The 13,966-nt window shown below is 39.1% G+C and overlaps 1 protein-coding gene across 7 annotated transcripts in view; it reads right to left on the reverse strand.

Moving 5' to 3' along the window:
- LOC127425661 (general transcription factor II-I repeat domain-containing protein 1-like) overlaps positions 1–13,966 on the reverse strand; it is a 36,408-nt gene that overhangs the window by 4,817 nt on the left and 17,625 nt on the right. For 3 of the 7 annotated variants that reach the window (XM_051671904.1, XM_051671863.1, XM_051671871.1), the window contains exons 9-20: positions 13,732–13,915; positions 13,234–13,259; positions 10,074–10,197; positions 9,709–9,752; positions 9,530–9,610; positions 8,944–9,030; positions 4,921–4,971; positions 4,773–4,838; positions 4,436–4,619; positions 1,290–1,351; positions 1,072–1,137; positions 659–926 (exon numbers count right to left, since the gene is read on the reverse strand). In XM_051671904.1, coding sequence (XP_051527864.1) covers positions 659–926; positions 1,072–1,137; positions 1,290–1,351; positions 4,436–4,619; positions 4,773–4,838; positions 4,921–4,971; positions 8,944–9,030; positions 9,530–9,610; positions 9,709–9,752; positions 10,074–10,197; positions 13,234–13,259; positions 13,732–13,915 — 1,243 coding nt within the window. The remainder of the gene's footprint in view (positions 1–658; positions 927–1,071; positions 1,138–1,289; positions 1,352–4,435; positions 4,620–4,772; positions 4,839–4,920; positions 4,972–8,943; positions 9,031–9,529; positions 9,611–9,708; positions 9,753–10,073; positions 10,198–13,233; positions 13,260–13,731; positions 13,916–13,966) is intronic. The other 4 variants (XM_051671911.1, XM_051671894.1, XM_051671885.1 and 1 more) reach the window with 4 other exon arrangements.

Raw genomic sequence — 13,966 nt, forward strand, 5'->3', positions numbered from 1 at the left:
TTTTCTCCCCCTTCATCATGACTCCTCAGATGTCTTGTATAAATCCAGTGGCCGCAAAACGTATTTGGACAATTAAGCCACACTTCAAAATGTAAGAATGACTTTGCTTTATATAACAATGTTTCAAACCAAGTGGCATTTATTTTCAAGAAATATGACACAAACACACTTCACACAAAACATTTAACAAAGAAGTTTGTTTCAAATTTTGAGGGTTTCAAATGATAGAATTCAAATAGATTTCATCTTTGTTCAAAATAAAGAGACAAGAAGTATTTGGACACTTTCTAGTTGTCAAACGTTAATGGAACATGTCCACAGTTAATGTGTTGAACTACACCTGTGGTTACTCTGCTAGGACACCTTTGAAGGAGAATTGACTAAAAATTACATTGGGAGCGGTTGGTCAAAAGTATTTGGAAAAAGTTAGGTCAGTTCTGAGAAAAGGTGTAGCCTCTTTTGTTTTAAGATGCAACTTGGTTTAATATTTTGATATCTAATTCAATGAAATAAAAACATTTGAAGTGTGTCTTAAGTGTCCAAAAGTATCCAAATACTTTTGAGGCCACTGTTTATCATAGAAATATTAACCGTCACTACTTTTTCTTACTCAAAACGTTAAAGAAGTCAGAAGCTTAGAAGTTTAGTAGTGCTTCACCTTGTAATGCTGAAAGAGATCTTGTCTGCCACAGCTAATATCCTCTCCAGATTCTGTGAGCCGAAGGTGCAGGGCTTTCTGAAGGGGATGCCAGGGGGCAAGCCCTCGATAATCACTGAGCCAGGGTTACTCTTGATCCTCTTGTAAGGCACTTGCACAGGATACTTAATGCCCAGTGCCTCACCATATTTACTGTTGAACAGGTCTTGGACTTGCTCGCGCAGTGTGTTCGCCAAGTCAATACGAGAGAGCTTGGCCTCTAAAGTGTCTGCGGGCAGATGAATAGTAGAAGAGCCAATGGTTAAGTGATCAGGGAAATGTACTGGCATCTAGGTGATAGTTGTGTGGCACATGGCTTGACTCAATGTTTCATTTAGTCAGAGTGCAAGTGTCACGCTTTATCAGGGTGTTACCTGAGAATCCCGGTCTCTTGGAGGCTGGACCAGGGTCATCTGACTGATCTTTGGAGTCAGTCTCTACTGAACATTTAATCAAAAGAGCATTATGTTAGACTTTGGCTAAAACATAAAAGAATTCGAATTCAAATACATATTTTTGTTACGCTGTCATTCTGATCCCCTAAGAAAATGTACAGGTGTAGCATATATGTCAGAAAACTACGCAAGCTCACCTGAATCAGAGGTTGATTTAGAGAGAGCCTCATTTTTGACCGGTTCTGTTAACAGTTCTGGCCTGACAAAGACAGAAAAAGGCCCATCATAGTCAGTGTCCCCCTTTTTCATCATCACATTTCTTTATATCAGTCATCAGACAAGCAGGTTGTCAATTGTTTTGAGTATGTATGATTGTCTTTAATATGTTCTATATGACTAAACAGCTCAAAGAAATATTCCAGGTTAATGCCAACTTACACCGCGTCCTAACTTTGTGCAACACGATAAAGCGACAAGCTTTACAAGCTATCTCTTCCATGTGTTTGTCCTAACCAGTAACAACCTCACTAAGCAACAAGATATTTAGTTGGTCGCTTGGTTTCTATTTCTGTTTGTTGAGTTGGATAGCCCACAGTGAGATCTCTTTGGTCCCAAATCCTGCTCCTCTATGACCTCGTTTACACCTGGTATTAAGATGCGTTTTTGGTGATCCGATCACAAGTGGTCAGCGTTAAATTAATGTGTAAACGTGGTGCAAAACTTTGTGATTGGATCACAAAAAACACATACAGAGGTATTTAAAAATGCATGTGACCATATCGCTTTTGAGGTGTAAAAATCTGTATGCATCCCGGACAGCAGTGAAGCATCACCCCTCACCTGTCAATCAACCACTGCGCTAAAACAAGATTTGAAACTTTGCCGGTTACGAGCAGCTTTAAAAGGACATTTTTATCAGTGTCATCATAAATTACAATAACAGAATGTAATCGATGCATATTATGAACGCGTATATCTTGTTAGCTCAATAGCTCTATGAATTCAGAATGTAAACAAGACAAACTAAACATTAACTACTACATATATATTACTTTAAATCATCATCGAGTTGTTAAAACAGCTTTTTTTACTGACCTCATGTGAATTATACTCATGGAATGAGGCATCAAGTTACTGATAACACATTTAATATCACATTAGTTAAGGTTTTACATGTAGCATCCTCATATTTAAATGTACTTCTAAACGCCTAATGGAGTGGCAGTATACTGTTACCTGACTGTTTCGAACTTCTTCTTACCCCTGAACAAAGAGCAAAGAAGAACTTCTCTGGAAGTATATTGGGGCCTTCAGTGTGTCTGATATCAACATGCAGGGAAAAGATGAGAAACACACTTCTGACACTGAACAAAAATGGAGAATTCTGCTGGAAATGTTGCGTTTTTGCTTCATCTGGGAGAAACAGTGTGCCTTTTCATCCACGCTTTCTTTGTCTTTTATGACTTGTTTGCGGGTTATTAAATAGCAGTAGCACACTGAAATAGTGATTGAAGTAACATCTCCTCATCACTGACCCTCAACACTGGAGCCCCACAGGGCTGTGTTCTCAGCCCACTCCTGTATTCCTTGTACACACATGACTGTGTGTCAACACACAGCTCCAGTGCCATCATTAAGTTTGCTGATGATACGACGGTGGTAGGTCTGATCACTGACAATGATGAAACAGCCTACAGAGAGGAGGTGCACACTCTGACACACTGGTGTCAGAAGCACAACCTCTCCCTCAACGTCAGCAAGACCAAGGAGCTTGTGGTGGACTTCAGGAGAAGAGAAAGAGAACACAGCCCCATCACCATCAATAGAGCACCAGTGGAGAGAGTCAGCAGCTTCAAGTTCCTCGGTGTCCACATCACTGAGGATTTTTTTATAATAAAAATCTGTCTACACTAGTAGTACGTGATGTCGGAAATGTGGTAGCAATCGAGTAATATTCTTTTGATGAACTTAATAATGTCATGTTTCTTTCCGAGCACCCACTTCAAGGGCTCTGCAGTTCGGAGTGAGTATAGGGCACAGGGAGGACCACTTGCGATCGGAATCCGCCCCCCATCTGCTGTAGCGCACGCTCATAAAGGCACCTCCACTTAATTTTCTTTAATACGCCCACGATTTCCAAAGAAAAGAATTCTCATAATAACACATTATTACTGTTATTGTGAGATAATGACGAGATTTTAATTTTGTTTTATTTAACTATTTTAATTTAATTATTCAAATTTCTCCCCTTTGTCTGGACAGACAAAAGGGCACCTTTAGATTTGTGAACGAAAGGGGCAGGGGCTTGCGCCCATGCTGCCCCCGTTCTGGGCATGTCAGTGAATGGATGGTTGCAAAAGCTTTTGGTGTGAACAGCCCCTTACAGTAGGTGGAGGTATTTGGCCATTGCATCTTGCTCTCTTATAAGCATTTCTCAGATTAAGCAATGGGCTTTTAAACGCTTTGTAAGGAAAGGAATTCAACCTCGCGATCAGTTCCAGTCTGTTGTGTTCCGACTGTTTGAACAGCCCCTGGCCTGGGCTCATAGTCTGAGCAGCTTCACCACCGAGTTCAGCCAAATACCACTGCTATCTGGGAATACTGCTACTCTACATACAACTGCAATGAATACAAATCAATGCAGTATTTTGCTGTTATTATTAAGCGTGAGTCTGGGGAAGTATACTGTAGTATAAGTGTAACACCATGTGAACTATCTATTGAAGCATTTACCCCCCTCGTTTTACTTTTGACTTTTTATTTATTTATTTTATGCACACTAGTTCAATAATATGACTAGGTGCTGTATGGTTTATGTATTCTTTGCACCCTCTTGTGGACTAAGGAAACAACGTCAATTTAAAAATCAGCTGACTTTAAAATTCAAATTTAATTCGAATCTTTAAATATTTAAGGTAAAAATTAGAATTTAGTTTCTCTGCCCAATTGACAGCCCTATTATGTGTTACCAAGACCTGTGGGTGGAGTTTAAAGTTTAAAAAATCATCTGTGATAATCAACAGCATATGTAGAGCTTGAAGGTGATACATGCAATTTTTTTGCATTGTTAAAATACTTTCTCCTATCCCAGCTGTATTTTCAGGGACAACTGAGTAATTCATTCGTAGGTTGATTTCCCCGAAAAATCTGTTTGTGTGGGTAACCTGACCAGCCCACCACAGCAACACTGGCTAAAACAATTGCTTGAGATTAGGGCGGGACTATCTGTTTGTATTACCAATGGAGAACGTGGGGAGTTTGAAATAATTTTTTAGTGGTACAGAAATGATGCATTTCACCTTTAAACTGTAATTAACCTGGAATATGCTTGTAATTTACCCACCTCTTTATGACGAACTTAATCTGACTACTGGCAGCAAGAATCTTCCGGAGTTTAACTGCCCCAAAACAGTTTGGTCTTCGAAATGTCATCCCTTCTGGTAACCCTGTGACATAAAGATCATCTGGATACATCTGAAACTTGGAGTATGGCACTTTAGCAGGCTCAGGCAGACCAAGAGCCTCACCTAGTATGAGAGAGAGAGAGAGAGAGAGAATGTGACTCAATATGACAAACTTTTATGAAATCTGCACATAACTGATATGTTGAATAAATTGAACTGGCAGATTTGCAGGTATTTGCTACAGTTGATTGTACGGTGAGTAAGTCAATGACTCACTGTACTTGGAGCTGAAAAGACTATCCACTTGCTTTCTCAGTTGAAGGATCATCTCTCCGATATCTTCTGGGAAAAAGGACAATAATCACACCAACAGCCCATAATATCTGAAGACAACCTTGAGTGATCTTTAAAAATGGAGTTTTACCTTCAACAGCTCTCTTGAGCCCTTGCGGTGTAGACTTTGGTGCCAAATCTTCTGCAGAGAAACAAACAGAATATAACATCAGCATCTGTGTAGTGTGTGGGTAGTATTCCTATGTGTTTGATTTGTTTAAGAACATGTGTATTCCACACGCTTTACTGGAGATGTTTGGATGATTCAACTCACCTGTGCTTTACTCCAGTGACCATGTGTGTATGCAAACTTCAACATAACAAATCGAGTGTCATTAATTATGAGTCAAAATGCTCAAACTGTGAGTCGATACGAACACTTCAACAACACCAGGTTTCAACCAGTAATGTTATATAAAAAACATTAATCCAAGTTAAAGTCTTAAACTATTTGTTTAAATCAAATCTTGAAATCAAATGTTTACAAAAAGTATTTAATAACAATAAATGAATACTTTTTGTTTAAAACAGGGTTCCCATACTTGACAAATTAATTTACATGACTTTTCTAGTTGTTTGTGACTTACTGGAGAAGGATTCATTTTGATTCAGATTTGAGACGACTCAAAAGAACAGTTCGCTCACAAATCAGACAGCACATCACAAGAAATTAAATAATAATAATCAGAGTTGAGCATAACTAGAAAAATGCATATATTTACTCTAGAAAATCCCATTCCTTGTAACATTTTTACAGACCTGAGAAACGTGATTGGAAAACTGGTTTTCCATAACTAGGTTTTTCATGCCCATGGGAACCCCGTTGAAAAATCTTGAAATCAATTAAATATGCACACCACGGGGGCCTGGGTAGCTCAGTGGTAAAATACGCTGGCTACTACCCCTGGAGTTCGCTAGTTCGCTAATTCGAATCCCAGGGCGTGCTAAGTGACTCCAGCCAGGTCTCCTAAGCAACCAAATTGGCCCGGTTGCTAGGGAGGGTAGAGTCACATGGGGTAACCTTCTCGTGGTCGCTATAATGTGGTTAGTTCTCGGTGGGGCGCGTGGTGAGTTGAGCATGGTTGCCGCAGTGGATGGTGTGAAGCCTCCACACGCGCTATGTCTCCGTGGCAACGCGCTCAACAAGCCACGTGATCAGATGCATGGGTTGACGATCTCAGACACGGAGGCAACTGGGCTTCGTCCTCCGCCACCCGCGACCACGAGGACTTAGAGCGCATTGGGAATTGGGCATTCCAAATTGGGAGAAAAAGGGGAAAAATAATTTAAAAAAAATATGCACACCACAGTGGTTGAGTGTTCAAATAAACTCACAGTATAATCCTACAGTAAATATTAGGGGCTAGGACTGAGGGTCTATTTGGGTAGTTCTAGTGGATGTTGGTTTATTTTAGGGGTAGAACTAGCACACCACGGGGAACAGGTTTGGTTTTCACACTGTATTTGGCATGGGCTGGGACTACTGTTGGGGTAAGTCTTGTTTTTTTGGGTTTGGAGAGAAAGAAAGTAATGTAAAACTTATATCTTACCACAATTCATTCTGTTTTTTGTTATTAACACTGGCTAAATGGCTTTTGTAAATCTCATACAATGTTGCTGTCTTGTTTGGTTCTTCACAAAGGTTCGTGCTTGTGTTCAATTCCTTTAAAGAGATTTAGGACATGGATTCTCCATCCTTAATGTGAATAAAGTTCTTTCTACCATACATTATTATTGTTCAAGAAAAGGTATTTGAGAGGCTAAAACAGCACTCAATAGGCTTGTGTTGAGCAATTGCTCAATGAAATGAGGTCTCTTACAAGAATGGACTTGACTGTTAATTTACCCTTAGCTAAGCTCCGCCCCTCTTGGTTACCGTTGCTTGCTCTGACAAGCTTTGCAGAACTTCCCATAGAAATGAATGGGAGAGTGCCATGAACGGTGCGGTTTTTGGCAATATATTCTCATAAATGGAATTGAAAATATTCTTATGTGGGCTGGAATGAAGAGTGACATTGTAAGGCATATTTATCTGAGTTTTTGTTGTTGTTGAAGAAATTGTTCAATTACACAGTAATTTGACTGAGAACTGTGGAGATTGTGAATCAGAAACAATTTTCACAGTCACTTGAAAAGAGAAAAGCGTCATTTGATAGCGATTACACACCTGATAACATTAGTGGAAGTGAACAGAACTGCTCATAACATCTCATAACACACTCACTATGACGCTGTGAACTCTTTATTTACTATCACTTTTACTAAGACCTGAATCAATACATAAATTAATTATTAACCTTAAGTTATAAGCTTTAATTATCTTGGAGCAAATATAGGTGTCCTTGCTGATGTTATTCATGTTCATTTGGGAATGAGGACTGACAATGTTTAATTGATAGCATGCTCTTCTCAAGATTTATTTAAAGATTTTAAAAAAGAAAGATAAAACAAAGATTTATCCTCTCTAAGTGTACCTCGTGTCACTATTACAAGTGACCCAGCAACAACGTTTTTACATTTTTGGGATAATTTCTATAAAATTCCACGTAAAACTACTCTAACACACATCACTCTTGTAGACTCTTGTTGGAAAAAAGCAAGCGCTCGTCAGAGAAATAGCAGACGACAACAGTTGCTAAGATAGGATTGGTTAGAAACGCTTTAAGGCGGGGCTTAGTGGAGGGTCAATTGGAATGACAGCATATGTACATATAAAACTTCTACAGGCACTAAAAGCTGGTAGAACGACTGAGGGATTTGTAACTGAAGGAATCCATTAGAGAGGGTTATTTTAGAGCAGGGGTACTCAATTAAAGTTCCAAGAGGTCCGGTCTCTACATTTCCTTCCCAGCAAAGATCCGGATAATACGTAGCTTACACAGTGTCATATAGCTATGAAATTATATAGTTTTTATAACTTGCCACATTGGCAGCAATAGTACTTAGTAAAAAATAAATTAAAAAAACAAGTAATTCCTAAACAGTCAAAATAGTCTCTTGGGCAGGGATGAGGACATTGAGGGCCCAGAGACAGCTAAAGTAGTGGGGTCTGAGGAATCTTCTACCAAAAGATTAAAATATTTAATCAAGACTTCATCAGTCGGGGGCACTTGGATATGAATATTAAAACATAAGATCAACAGTTCATTTTGAAGCTGAATGACAGCAGTCCTGTTTTTGTGTTTAAATATTTTTACAGTCAGAATATATGGGAATGTATGGGGGTTCAGGGGTGTCCCCTGAATTTTTTTATTTTTTATTATAAAAATGTAAACGTCTGAATGGACCGTTTTTATATTTTCCTTAAAGTGAAGAATCTGCTAACAAACAAAAAATGTACATAACAACAGTGAAGCATTACAATACTGTTAGCTTAATTTAAGTGTAAATAGGCTTTCCTTGCCACCCATGCCATGATGACATCTGATTCATTTTCACAAAATTAGAACAAAAATCTGTTTGTTTATTATGAAAGGCTCATAACATGCTGTTTAATAAAGCTAAATTTAGACAGAAAAAATTATATTGTCTAAAGGCGCCACTTTAACTTGTCCCGACACAGACCTGGCTTAGCTGAACCGTCTGACTCACATATCAGTCAGATGAAGAGAGTTTCACTTTGCTCCGTTTTTGTTTTCTGCACTGTTTAAGCGAAAGATGTCAGTATCTGCAGCGTTGTCTCTGATAATGTTGTTAAAATAACCGAGCCTGCAACTACGTACAGTAAATTAGGCTTTATGCTGCGCCTCTTTAGCGGGAAGAGAGGCAACGCGTGGAGAGCAGGAATAAAAGTGTGTTCAGCGCTAGGGAATAATCGCGTAGTGCTGGACGCGCTTTATTCCCACTCTAGAGAGAAATATTTCTCTCTAGCACTAAGCGCGCTTTATTCCTGCTCCGCACGCATATATACACATAAGCATATGCTTACACCATCACTTGGTCAGGTGTCAGATAACTAGCACAAAGATTTAGATCTCGGTCCGGATTGAATTTTCCTTCGGTCCACCTCTTGAGTACCCCTGTTTTGGCTTTACAATGTCATATGTTTGGGATCCCCCCCTTTAAGGCAAGTCCTTCAGGAGGAGCTACATGAAAAAGGCCAGGATGCCTTTACCTGCTACAGGCTCCAAAGGACGGCAGAGGTCAGGGGTCACCCGCTCAGCTGGAGGCTCACTCGGCTCCTCTGTAGCAGCAGTGGACTCTGAGAAAAGGAGATGAGAGAGAAAACAGAATATTCAGAGGGAAATAATGTAGGTAAGGAGGTGAAATGTCACATTTCACCAGAATTATGTTTCTGTCAACACTTTTAAAGCACTTGAGCTCAGTATTGCAGAAGGTATCCCTTCACAAGTATTGTCAAATGAATGTGCTATGTAATGAAAAATGTCCTGCCAGTCCTCAAAGGCACAGATCACAGCACAGTGGGGTGGAAAATGAGACCACACCATTTTAAATCCGAAGGCAACTTTCAAAGACAAACTTCCTCTCTGAGAGTAAGTGAAATACGCTAATGCTTTCCCACCTAGCAGACCAACAGGGATTTCATGCTGACATTAGGAATGAATTAAATTCTCGACATTTCTGCACTGACTTTAGTTTTTAACAAACGATGACTTTAAAAAGAGAGCAAAACTTGCAGTAATAAGCAAAATATCAAAGCATACAGCATAAGCTTTATGGTGGGACTGGGGAGACCGTACCTGGCACTGTCACCTGGATGATTTCACCATCTGAGGGTTCAGTTTTGATCTTTTTCAAAAGTAGACAGTCCCCAGATGGCCCTGAAAAACAAAACATATTGTATTATTTTTAGGTTTACACTTAGAAAAAGTTATATAATCATAAAGCTACAGATGAGTGTGCGATTTCGCAAATCTACCTGCTTCACACTCAGCCAAAGGACTGACACAGGAGCTAGTCGATCTGCAACGAAGACATTTGCGAAAGATTTTGTAAGCAAAAATGCAAAGGAAAAGGCCGTATACAGTATATTTTTGTCCCATGCATTATTGCTAATTACCTTTCTACTCTTTAATTGCAGGAAACTACAAATCCACACTACAGTGTATTAGGTATAATGTACAGCCAGCCAATTTAGTGGTTATTATACAAAAATATTTGACCACAGAATGCTGCAATTGACCAATCAGAATTAAGTGTTCCAGAGAGTTGTGTAATAACAGTATGGAAATACTGACATAGCAATTTTGTTGTGGTGGGTACTAAAGGGAATTTAGGGAATACCTGCTACTGTGGGTGTTGCTGACCAGCTCTAGGGAAGAGCCTGGCACCCTGAGTCCATCTGGAAAACCGTCCTCAGGGGTGGCACCAACCTGTTTGCCTTCCTCCTTAGCAACATTACCAGCAGCTTACAAAAAAATAAGAAAAGTTCAAAACAATGCACACATCCCAACAGAATACTGCACTGCCTCACACTGTAAAAAAGCCTCACAAAAAAAAAAAAAAAATAAAAAAAAAAAAAGATACAATATTATTTAATATTGCAGAATATATATATATACATATATAAAAAGGACTTAAATATATAAATATATATATATATATATATATATATATATACACTATATTGCCAAAAGTATTCGCTCATCTGCCTTTAGACGCATATGAACTTAAGTGACATCCCATTCTTAATCCATAGGGTTTAATATGACGTCGGCCCACCCTTTGCAGCTATAACAGCTTCAACTCTTCTGGGAAGGCTTTCCACAAGGTTTAGGAGTGTGTTTATGGGAATTTTTGACCATTCTTCCAGAAGCGCATTTGTGAGGTCAGACACTGATGTTGGACGAGAAGGCCTGGCTCACAGTCTTCGCTCTAATTCATCCCAAAGGTGCTCTATCGGGTTGAGGTCAGGACTCTGTGCAGGCCAGTCAAGTTCTTCCACACCAAACTCGCTCATCCATGTCTTTATGGACCTTGCTTTGTGCACTGGTGCGCAGTCATGTTGGAACAGGAAGGGGCCATCCCCAAACTGTTCCCACAAAGTTGGGAGCATGGAATTGTCCAAAATCTCTTGGTATGCTGAAGCATTCAGAGTTCCTTTCACTGGAATTAAGGGGCCAAGCCCAGCTCCTGAAAAACAACCCCACACCATAATCCCCCCTCCACCAAACTTCACAGTTGGCACAATGCAGTCAGACAAGTACCGTTCTCCTGGCAACCGCCAAACCCAGACTCGTCCATCAGATTGCCAGATGGAGAAGCGTGATTCGTCACTCCAGAGAACGCGTCTCCACTGCTCTAGAGTCCAGTGGCGGCGTGCTTTACACCACTGCATCCGACGCTTTGCATTGCACTTGGTGATGTATGGCTTGGATGCAGCTGCTTGGCCATGGAAACCCATTCCATGAAGCTCTCTACACACTGTTCTTGAGCTAATCTGAAGGCCACATGAACTTTGGAGGTCTGTAGCGACTGACTCTGCAGAAAGTTGGTGACCTCTGCGCACTATGCGCCTCAGCATCCGCTGACCCCGCTCTGTCATTTTACGTGGCCTACCACTTCGTGGCTGAGTTGCTGTCATTCCCAATCGCTTCCACTTTGTTATAATACCACTGACAGTTGACTGTGGAATATTTAGTAGCGAGGAAATTTCACGACTGGACTTGTCGCACAGGTTGCATCCTATCACAGTACCACGCTGGAATTCACTGAGCTCCTGAGAGCGGCCCATTCTTTCACATATGTTTGTAGAAGCAGTCTGCATGCCTAGGTGCTTCATTTTATACACCTGTGGCCATGGAAGTGATTGTAACACCTGAATTCAATTATTTGGATGGGTGAGCGAATACTTTTGGCAATATAGTGTATATATATATATATATATTTTTTTTTTTTTTTTTTTTTTTTTTTACAAATATCATGCAATGTTTGAGAATGTTTTTCTATTGTTACTCCATTTGACCTGAACAAAAATGTGCCTTTTTATAAAAATTTCAAAATATTAGGTATTTTTTTTAAACTTCACACACACACAGTCATGAGTTTCTAAAGGGATCTTCGTTTAATACTTTTTTTTTTTTGTCTCATGACAACAGAATCTCTATACCTGCATGTTGGTTATATCACCTGACTTTAATTTGGTGGACCAAAAGTTTTTCAGATATTAATATTTTAAAACAAAATAGTTTTACTGCTTATTTTTAAAATAAATAATAATAAAACATTATTCCAAACTAAATATACAAACAAAATTTCAACTTTTAACTAGACTTGGTGGTGGGCCTCCGGAAGGTTACATCACCAAGACATTTCGGTTACACTTTACAATAAGGTTCCATTCGTTAAAATGAGTTACTGCATTAGGTATCATAAACTAACAATGAACAATATATTTTTACAGCATTTATTAATCTTTGTCAATGTTAGTTAATAAAAATACAGTTGTTCACTGTTAGTTCATGTTAGTGCATTAAAGGAAGAGTTCACCCAGAAATGAAAATTCTCATTTAAATTATCATTTACTCACCCTCATGCCATCCCAGATATGTATGACTTATCTTCTGCAGAACACAAATGAAGATTTTTAGAAGAATATTTCAGCTCTGTAGGTCAGTACAATGCAAGTGAATGGGTGCCAAAATTTTGATGCTCCAAAAAGCACATAAAGGCAGCATAAAAGTAATTCATAAGACTCCAGTAGTTAAATCTATGTCTTCAGTAGTGATATGATAGGTGTGGGTGAGAAACAAATCAATATTTAAGTCCTTTTTTGCTAGAAATTCTCCCTGCCCAGTAGGGGGCGTATGCATGAAGAATGTGATTCACCAAAAACACAAGAAGAAGAATGCGAAGGTGAAAGTTAAAGTAGAGATCGACTGAACAGGGAGGATAATTTATAGTAACAATTGACTAAAATATTGATCTGTTTCTCACCCGCACCTATCAGATTGCTTCTGAAGACATGGATTTAACCAGTGGAGTCATGTGGACTACTTTTATGAGGACATATGTGATTTTTGGAGCTTCAAAATATTGGCAGCTATTTGCTTGCATTGTACAGCTTGCTACAGAGCTGAAATATTCTTTTAAAATCTTAATTTGTGTTCAGCAGAAGAAAGTAAGTCGCACATATCCGGGATGACATGAGGGTGAGTAAATGGTGAACTATCCCTTTAACTAATGTTAACATCTACAACTTTTGATTTTAAAAATGTATTAGTATATGTTGAAATTTACATTATCCAATAATAATAAATGCTGTAAAAGTTCATGTTCACTGATAGTTCATGGAACTATTGTTGTTAACTAATGTTAACAAATGGAACCTTAAAATAACCTATTTTACAGTGCAGAGAGGGTAAAAAAAAACTTATCTGTTTTGTGTTATTACAATGTTGTTACCATGTAATAAGAGCAATAAGGAAAGTGCAGCTAAACATACCTGTAAAAATGCGTTCATCAAACATTCTAAGGAAAAAAAAAAGAAATTATTAGTTTTTATGAGCCCACTTGAAACATATTGAAATGCTGAAATACTATCTACGGCGCATGTCCGAGCAGCATGGCGCTCAACTTTGGATGCCTAGTGCTGCTCTGCCGGATGGCAAAGACGGCTAGACAGTCTTTTTTTCTGATAAAGCAAATTAAAAACTCAGTATACCCAGTACCAATGTCTGGATTCATTTTCAATGAGCCACACAGTTAATTATGTGACAAAAAAATTAAAGGTTCTTTGACATCGCCGTCACGTGCAAAAATTGGAAGGGCTGCAAATCAAACCAGCACCAGACAGTTTCTGTTTTACTACACCAGAAATGTACTGTAGGTTTTGACTTTGACTACAGGCTATATTATTATTTGAGCAGCAAAGTCAAAAAAGGAGAAAATCCAGTTAGGCCAATATTCCTTCTCCATTAGGAGTATGTTGAGATGGAGTCACCTTTTGACAACAAAGCGGACTGCATGCCTTTCCTCCAGGATCTGTTTAAGTTTAGGCACTCCATAAGTACATGGCCTCTTGAAGGGAATCTTGTCTGGAATTCCAATGATCTCGACTGCTTCCGGATCACAGGCGATCTTCCGGTATGGCACAGGAACCATGTGATCCAGGCCTAATGCCTCAGCTGAAATAAATACATTATGATGAATCAGCCATGGGCATCTTGGCTTTTTAT

Source organism: Myxocyprinus asiaticus, chromosome 3 (genome assembly GCF_019703515.2).
Source record: "Myxocyprinus asiaticus isolate MX2 ecotype Aquarium Trade chromosome 3, UBuf_Myxa_2, whole genome shotgun sequence".
In the NCBI taxonomy this organism is placed as follows: Eukaryota; Metazoa; Chordata; class Actinopteri; order Cypriniformes; family Catostomidae; genus Myxocyprinus; species Myxocyprinus asiaticus.